Source organism: Myotis davidii, unplaced genomic scaffold (assembly GCF_000327345.1).
Source record: "Myotis davidii unplaced genomic scaffold, ASM32734v1 scaffold937, whole genome shotgun sequence".
NCBI lineage: Eukaryota > Metazoa > Chordata > Mammalia > Chiroptera > Vespertilionidae > Myotis > Myotis davidii.
Window position 1 is genome coordinate 583142 of NW_006288252.1, and position 9054 is coordinate 592195.

Here is a 9054-nt window from a genome sequence, read left to right on the forward strand (position 1 = left end):
CCCCTGAGTGACACAGCCCTCAGCAGGCAGCCTGCTCTGCCTCCCAGAAGCCGGGGCCCAGGAGGGGCCTCCAGCGCCCCCGCCTCGAGGCCCGCAGCCACTGCACTGAGCGTGAAAACCGTGTGTGCCCACGTGCCCAGTGCCTGGAGGAGCCGGGGCGGCGTCAGCGCTGGGACAAGGTTTGCTCCCTAACCGGACGGGTAGAGCCTCAGAGCCCCACTTGCTCCCGGGATTGTGCATCCGGGAGCGAGCTCGTTCTCCTCCCCGTGGCCGAGCCTCGTGCCCACGCTGCCTCTGCACACGCCCCTGGCCTGTCATGAAGTGCCTAGCAAGCATGGCGCTCAGCCAGCCTCAGCCCATCCCGCGGAAAGCTTTCTCTCACCCGCTGTCACCTACGTACGTGCCTCTCGTCAGGTTGGGAAAGTGGGGACGACATGGACCAAGTCACCGAGCTGGACACGCTGCCCCCGCCTGGGCTTGCTCAGGGCCGGTGCCCAGTGACTGCCTCTCAACAACGGATACACGCTCACACCACCCAGCAGCACAGGCAGCCACGCCCCAACCGGTGAGGAGGCAGGCTCAGAGAAGGTGAGTCACTCGCCCACAGTCACACAGCCGGACCCAGGCCATCCCGACCCTAAGAATGCCGCCCTGGACAGTGAGAGGCTGCCCCACGAACACAATGGTGAGGTGTCTCGGCACTGCCAGCCCAGGTGCAGGGCGTGGCCTCCGAGGAGAGGGGCTTGGGTCTGTCTGGGACAGGCAAGGCTCCCTGCCCTCCAACCGGAAGCTCCGGCACAGCAGACCCTCAGAGGGTCACTGCCAAAGGCAGGAAGGGTGTGAGCTGCGCCAAGGCACGAGGCCCTTGAGGCAGGGCTGGCCCCAGCCCCTCCAGGACAGAGCGCGGGATCGCTGGGAGGGCGGTAAACTGGGGAGTGGGCCTGCTGGTCTCACTCTGCCCATTGGGGTCACACGATTTATCTGCCCGCTTCCCATGTGACCACACTGTCCACAGCAGGGGATTGTCCCAGAGCCCCTAAAGTCACCAGCATTTGCTGAGCACCTACTAAGTGCTGGCAGGGGCCTCCGTGGTGACCTTCGCTCTGAGTGTCCTGAATTCCCGCTGGGCGTCCTGGGCCAGAGCGACAATCATCGTCGGAGTCCCGGCTCCTGGCGCTCTGCCCAGTGACCACTGCGCCCGCCACCTGTCCTGACAGCCTGGAGTCTCACCACACACACCGCCCATCGCCAAGGCGGCCCCCTCGACCCCCAGATACTGCTGGGCCCCGCCCACTTCCTGCCTCAGCACTGCCACCACACTGTCCACCATTTCTTGCTCAGGCGACCGAATTCCTTCCTGAATAGGCTCCCTGCACCCACACGGCCAATCCAGGCCTCACAATGCAGCCACGGGCATCGCTTTACATTACAGCCCTAACCATTTAACCCCAACTTACAAGCCATTGCTTCGCCCAGCCAGGGTGGCGCCACGGCTGAGTGTCGGCTCATGAACCAAGAGGTCATCGGTGAGCAACATACACTGATGAACAAAAACAGGTCCAGAGACAGAAGCATCGATCAGACCGCCACACCTCAGCGGGAAGGCAGGGGAGGGTGGGGGTAAAAAAAAATTTTAAAAAGAGAAGGAAACAAAACTACCCAATACTTAAAAAAAAGGAGGTCATCGGTTCGATTCCCGATCCAGGCACATGCCCGGCGTGGGGGCTGGATCTCAGGAGGGGGCATGCAGGAGGCAGCTTATGAATGTTTCTCTCTCATCAATGTTTCTATCTCGCTCCCCCTCTCTCTCTAAGAATCAATAAAAACATGTGTGTGTTTTTTTTAAATCCACACTTCTAGCCAAAACCAAACTGCTTAACATGGCCCAGGGCCCTGTAAGACCTGACCTATCCTTAGGGCACCCTGCTCAAGCGTAGCCACCTCAGCCTCCTCGCAGCTCCTCCTCAAACAACCCTGCTTCCTCCTGCCCCAGGGCCTTTGCACATACTGTGAACTCTTCCTGGGATCCTCTGCTCCTCCATCCCTCGGCTTACACTCACACGTGCAGGCACACTTTCTGCACCGTGAACTCTGGCCTGTTTTCAACCACCTACCCGCCGCCCCCCCCCTAGAGCCCCTCTCTCAGTGTGTAATTCTGCACACTCATTGGGGTCATCAGCTGATTGGCATCTGCCTCCCCCACCAGACCGGGGGTGGGGGTGGAGCTTCTGCTGGTGTGCGCACCCTGCACCCGGGACCCACTCAGTGCCTGGCACAAGCTCACCCCCTGGCTGTGATGCCCAGTGGAGCATGCGGTGGGGTGGACAGCATCCTGACAGAGGTGTCCTCCTTCCTGACCCTAGAGGTGCGGGGGCTGCCAGCTGTCCACCCAGACCGCCCATCCTCCGGCTGGCACACAGCCAGCCCAGCCCAGCTAGACAGACTCAGCCAGTGGGGAGCGAGCAGAAGCAATGCCTGGCCTCCAGGGCCCTCCCATGTGCAGGACACGGACACGGAGCCGCCACGCAGCTGTTTAAAGGGGTGGGAGGCCACATGAGCTGGCGTGGAACCGTTCACGACAAGTTTAGAAGAAACAGGCAGGTGTCAGCTGCGTGAGCTGCGAGCCTGCTCACCCTGACACCAGTCAGTGGCCGGTGCCTGTGCAGGAAGCACGCTGGGCCGAGGGAGGACCCGGTGGGGACCCTGGGGGACGCTTACGTTCTTTGTCTTTTTCTGGAGTTTTACAAGCGTGACGAATTGTTTTTATACTAAAAACAAAGCTCCCTCCTCTGAAATGAAAACACCAGGAGCCCTCCTCTCCTGGGGTACGAGGCCCCCCCGAGTCCCTCCGGTTGCATCCCAGCCCCAAGCCCCGAGGACTGCGGGGTGGCCCTGGGGGGTAACTTTCCAATGTGCCAGTTGGCTCAGCTGAGGCCGGGGGAGAGCGGCGGAGACGCACCCTGGGCGCGAGCTCGCAGGTCTGCGATGAAACCCATTCTCCTGTCCTCAGAGTTTTTGTTGCTGCTGTTAATCCTCACCAAGGATATTTTTCTATTAGTTTTTAGAGAGAGTGGAAGGTGGGGGGAGACACAGAGAGAGAAACATCGATTGGTTGCCTCCCACACGAGCCCCAACCAGGGCTGGGGATGGAGCCTGCAACCGAGGAACGTGCCCTTGACTGGAATTGAACCCGGGACCCTTCGGTCCGAGGGCTGACGCTCTATCCACTAGGCCGGAGTTTTTTAAAGTGAAATATTTGTACCTTTCATTATGTACTGTAGTGCAAGGGGGTGGGAGGGAGTCATTTAAAGTGACCCCAGTCCCAAGGGGAAGAAGCCAGCCAGCCGGCTCGGCCCCACGGCCACGCTGTGCCTGGGGGCAGCTTGCTGAGCTCTGAGCCCCTCTGTGGAGAGTGACCGCCCGTAGGGCCCGCCCCCTGGGGGACAGCCACACCAGTTAGGAGCCCTCCAGGCGGCTCCTGACCCCGAGCTCTGGCCAGCAGCCCCTTTCAGAGCAGGGACGTTGTACTGGGGACGAGACCGCACAATGAACAATGAGCAGCCACAGTGCTCCCTGCAGAGAAGGGCCAGGCGGAGGCTGCCAGGGATCGGCTGGAGATCACGGGGTGGGCGCCCCGAAGGGGGAGGGGCGCTGGGCTCCGGCCTGCTCTGTGCACACCGCTCTCTGTGTGCCTCCTGGCCCAGTGCTCCCGGCCCCAGGGCCTGGCAGACCCTTCCCTGTCCTCCCTTCTCTGCTGCGGACAGTCCTGTCCCTCCTCTAAGGGCCAGCTCAGCGCTTCCTCCTCAGCCCGGATGTGGCAGCGTCCACGGCCCCATCGCTCCCCTCCCGGCAGCCGCCCCAGTAACCGCCTGGGCTGGCAATCTGGCAGGGTCTGGCGCTGGCTGGACACACAGTAGGCTTCATATGCTCCCAGCACCTACTGTGTGCCCAGCCCTAGGCACAGACGGGCTTTCAGGAATCTCCAGACCCCTCACGCCGGTGAAATCATCATGCAGAGGCACCGGAACATTCCTGCCCCGTGCAGGCGGTGAGCCCCATTGCCTGAACCCCACCGTCTGGCTGCTGATTCCTTTGCAGGGCGACTGTGAGGACTAAGTTCAGTCCTGCACGTGGGCCACTTTGGACCTGGCTCATCGTAGGTGCTCAGCAAAGTCAGCTCTTCCAGGCAACAATATTACCGGTTCCTACGCTGTGCTGCCCCCCGTGGGCCTTTAAGCAGCACAGCGGGCCCTTGACCAGGGGCTTTCCCTGCGTGGCCCAGCGCTCTGAGGACTTCTCATTAACGACCAGTCAGCCCCTGCATCCCTGGGCTGCGCATCCGCAAATCCCAACCCCACTATCGACCCAAAGCAGATCTTCAGTCCTTGTCGGGAGCCCTCGGAGCCGCGGGCTGACTGTGTGCTGTTCTGTACCATTTTATAGGAGGGGCTTGAGCGCCTGCTGGGGGTCCTGGAACCCACCCCCTGGACACAGTGGTTACGTTTTGGGGGGTCAACCATTACCCTCGCATTCCGATTGTGCTGGGGGTCAGTGCCCCTCCCCACGCTGTTCGAGGGTCGACGGTACTTGCTCCCCCGGTCAGTGTGCTATCCTAGACCCGGGGAGGCTGTGGCCGGGACGGTTCCCACTCTCCCTCCTCGGGGCAGACACAGTATGATGAGTCAGGCGCTGCTCCCAGCGCTCCTGCCCGACCACAAACAGCTGGCCTCTGACAGCTGCCTTTGCTGGGCAGCAGACCAGCCCGTGTCCCGCCATGAAGCAGCGCGGGTCCTGGGCACCGAGCCCTCGCCGGGCTGCCCCACCTCGCCCAGGTGGTGACACTCGGGCGATGAGTGTGGGGGGACCCCTCAGAGCCCCCAGTGGGAGGACCCCCGCCCCGAGCCCCTCTCACCTCCAGCCTCGTCCGGTCCACGTCTTTGGGCAGTTTCACGCGGATCCGGTTTGTGACGATAAGGGCGTCATAGGGATAGACCTGTGGGGAGGCGGCAGGCTGGCTTCAGCGGCCACGCACGGGGATGAGAGGGGGACCAGGCCCGCGGGCTGGGTGGGGTGGGGAGGAAGGCACATATGTGCATCTGCACGGGACACACATCTCAAAGGAAAAGCACAACAAAAGGAACTTTTAACCTGGGCAGGTGCGGCAGGAAGAGGTCAGAGGTCAGTGAGGCGGCGGCCCCTTACCTTGTACTCTGTAAGAGAAAGAGCAGAGACCACAGGGCCGGTGAGAAAGCGCAGGACCCCATCCCAGAGGTGAAAGCACCCTCCCGCCCCCGCCCTGCAGCCAGCTGGGCCGTGCGGCCTGTCCCCACAGCAGTGACCCTGGAGCCACAGGCGGAGGAGGGAGCTGCCCGTCCCAGGGAGAAACCAAGAGCCGGAGGCGGGCAAGAGGCTGGAGCCAGACTGGGAGCTGGACGCGGCGCTGTGTCCCTGCGGCACTGTCTCCCCTGCTGGGCCGAGCCGCCTGAGAACGCTGCCTGCCTCAGTTTACCCCGTGAGTGGGCCTTTTGGGTAGGAAGACTCAGAGCCTCCCAGGGCCTAAGCCCCCAGCCTCTAACTTTCTTCCTTCTTAACCCTTTCGTGCCTCCTGGAAGCTCCTGAGCTCCGGACACAGTGCTGGGAGGCGCCCCTGGACTAGAAGGTCTTGTTACGCAGTGAGATTGGGGGGTGGAGGCTCCGTGAGTGCCCAGCACCCACAGAGGCAGATGCTGGGACCCCGGCCGCAGGCCTGTGTCGGGGAGAGTCCCTGGCAGGGGCCCAGGCGAGGGGAGCCGGTCCCTGAATTTTTCAACGCGACCCATGGGATTCTAGATGTGCCAGCTGTGAGCCAGGGACCTGGAGAGCCACTTGGAGGGAGCAGCTTCGACACCTCCATCTGCACCTTGCAGTGCCATCCCGCCCGCGAGAGTGAGCCCCCCACCCGTCGCACTTGGGGTGACAGGGCGAGGGGGCAATGCCGCCCGTGCAGGCCCAGGACCGGCTCCCAGCGGGCAGAGCCTCCGCCAGGCACCTGCCACGTGACCAGGGTCCCTGCCAACCTCCTGCAGGCAGCCTGCCTGGCTGCAGCGCCACGCGAGCGAGGTGGGACTTGCTCCCTCGCTGTCCCTGGTTTCCCTGGAGGTTGGGCTGGCCTGGCCCTGATAGGGGACAGTCATTCCCACACAGATCCCTCCCACCAAGTGATCAGAGTGACAGACAAGTCAGCGCAGGGGCTGATGGGAGAGCAGAGCACCTCGGCAACGTTAGAACGGAGTAAGCTGACCCTCGAGGGGGAGGCGGGCGGCGAGCACCCGGGCTCCCCTCACTGCGCCAGGCTTGGCGCCCCTGCCGGCGGCCTGGCAAGGGGAGGGGGGTGTTAGAACGAAGTTTGTGGGACCGTGTTAGTGCTCCCTGCCCCAGCCAGAGACCTAGGGTCCCCGCTCCGTGTACCTCGCGTGCCCCAGCTGGCATCCGGGTCTGCTCCACAAGGCACCAGACTGGCGTTCTGGAAGAGAAAGAGAGAGGGCAGCAGGAGGCAGGCCGGGGTGGGAGGGTCGGATCACCGAGCCTGCAGATGCTGCAATGGAGGCCCCCACTCCCCGGGTGCCGCCCTCACCCGGCGGCTCTGCTCCAGGCCGCTGCCGCCTCCCACCTGTGCCAACCCTGCCCGTCCAGGCAGCTCCTGTTGTAAGGACGCCCGGGGCCTGGCCCCGAGCTCTGCAGCTGGCACAACCCGGGGGCGGCCCAGCGTGGAAGCTGTTCCCGGGGCCGTAGCCCCCTCCAGACCCCGCTGTCCCCAGGGCTTGGTGGCCGGTGTCTGCACAGCCCCTGGGACAGGACCCAGCACGTCGCGAGCACTCCACCCAGAGGCCGCACGGGACCGAGCCCCGCCACCCGTCTCAGGTGCCGCTCTCGCCTGCCCTCGCTCTGCCATTTCGCTGCCTCCCACCACTCATGTCTGGGATCCTCTCCCTCTGCCCACCCGCAGAAGCCACCCTGCAGACCCCGGAAGGTTCCGCCCGGGGGCACCGAGCCCGCGGGGTTCCCCACCCCCAGCTGGCACAGCTCTGCTCAACTGGGTTCAATTCCGAAGGAGAGGGACCTGCAGGTGCCGGGAGGCGATGGGGCTTCCAGCCCTACCTCACGCGGGGGCGGGAGTGCGGGCCCCCCCGCCTGGCGAGAGCCACAAAGGCCTCAGAGGGCAGCCGGGCCCAAGTCCTTCAGCCCAGAGGGGAAACTGAGGCAGCGAGGGGAGAGCACGTGAAGTGCAGGGCCGGAGCCGGTCTCTGTAAATGTGTGATATTTTGTTCATCGTGGGTTTGTCTGCATTAATTTGGATTTTTAAAACGGTTGTGTTAAAACACGTTGGTCTTGATTACTGAGTCTTTTCGTAGGTGCCTCACTGGCCGACCTCCTCCCTGCCCTGGAGTCCCCGCCGCCTCTGCGCCCACAGGTGACGGACTCTCCATGACAGAGGGAGTCTCCTGAGTTGCAAGAACCCTTTTTGGAGACATTTTCTCAGGACACTGACAAGCGCCCCAGGTGCACCTGTCCGGTTAGGGACCCTCCTCCTGGGACAAAGCCGGGCACACCCGCCAGCCACTTGCCACCTTCCCTCTGGGACACGGAAGGGAAAGGCCGCCCTCTAGTGGCCACTGTCCCGCACCACAGGCCATCAAGGCTGGCCGCCATGGCCACTGGGGGCAGCTGGACCCCTGCCTGGGACCACAACCAGCTTCCTGCGCTCTGTCAGGCTCCAGGTGGGGGGAGGGGCATCGCCCGGGGCAGAGGGGAGCGGTCCGCCAGCCAGAGCTGCCAGCCGGCCGGGCCTTCCCGCCCTCCCTGGCAGGAGAGCTCCGTGGCCGGGGGAACCCCCAGCAGCTGCCCTGGTGGGCTCCCCGCGGTCCTCAGCAGAGGACCCCCTCTGCCCTTACAGCCGCATTCACTAATGTCCGCGGCACCCCGAGGAGGTGGGCATCGTCGTTACCATTTTATGGCCGGGGCTCAGAGAGGTGAAGCGACTTGCCCAAGACGGCACAGCGCACGCATGCGCGGCAGAGCACTTCACTCGGGTTTTACTTTTCAAGGGTCGCTAGCAGGAGCGAAATGGTGGCCATTCACACTGGCCGTGCGCTTTCCTCCCTAGAGTCCCGCTGGCTCCCGCCACTCCACGCAGCAGCCGCTGGCCTGCAGGCGAGGAGGCGTGGGGACTTGCTGCTGCAATACCTCCTCGTGTGGGAACCACGCTGCAGAGCGGATGAGAGTTTACAGCCTGACGTGCTCACAGGAGTCTTAGGAGGTGAGGACACACTCGGAAAGACTCAGAAATGTCCGTCACGTGCCCAGGCACCGCCCCCGCCCCCCGCCAGAGCTCGGGGCGCCTGCTGCTGATGCACGTGCCCCGTCCAGCTTTCCAGCCGGAAAACATTGGCTTCTTCAACGGGTGACGGCGTTCCTCGGTCGCACACATGAACATGGTTGGACATGCTCCGTGGACAGGTGAACACCTGCCTCAAACAGCCATGCTTCTCACGTGCCTAGTAGGGGAGGCTTGCCGTCCACATTATTCGATTGCTCCGTGTGCGTTCTATTATTTGTCACTAGCTCTGAATTCAAACCACCTGCCAGGCTTGCTGCCACAGCGACCAATGGCCTCGCATGTTACCGAGCTGGGTGCGTTCAGCTTTGTGAGTATTAAACCTGCTTTATAAATGCGCCCGTGCCCTGGGGACCCCTCTCTGACTGCGAATTCCTAACGGACACTCCGCCTTCTCGGAGGAGAATTCGGTCTGTTCGTAGTTAGCACCGGGGTTTTCCAGACGGGACTCCCCTGGGGCTCCCACCAGGATCTGCCGGTGGCCAGGGGCCCTTCTCTGAAGAACAGGCCGGGGGTGGGGGCAGGAGGCACGGGTCCCAGAAGAGCCGGCAGCAGGCAGTGACTTCTCTACTCACTGCGGAGCTGAGGGCACCCGCAGGCTCGGGCTGTGAGGCAGGCTGGCCTCGGGACATTGTAAGCAGCTCGGGGACAAGCAGGGGTGGCCCCTGTGACACACCCCT

General features: G+C 63.4%; 1 protein-coding gene across 15 annotated transcripts in view; it reads right to left on the reverse strand.

The window, feature by feature from the left end:
- ABLIM2 (actin binding LIM protein family member 2) overlaps nucleotides 1–9054 on the reverse strand; it is a 67373-nt gene that overhangs the window by 6465 nt on the left and 51854 nt on the right. For 10 of the 15 annotated variants that reach the window (XR_001513250.1, XM_015561582.1, XM_015561581.1 and 7 more), the window contains 3 exons: nucleotides 6448–6502; nucleotides 5203–5210; nucleotides 4913–4993 (listed from right to left, as the gene is read on the reverse strand). Coding sequence is in view for 14 of the 15 variants with exons in the window: in XM_015561582.1 (XP_015417068.1) it covers nucleotides 4913–4993; nucleotides 5203–5210; nucleotides 6448–6502 (144 nt within the window). In the remaining variant the exon portion in view is untranslated. The remainder of the gene's footprint in view (nucleotides 1–4912; nucleotides 4994–5202; nucleotides 5211–6447; nucleotides 6503–9054) is intronic. The other 5 variants (XM_015561587.1, XM_015561586.1, XM_015561591.1 and 2 more) reach the window with 1 other exon arrangement.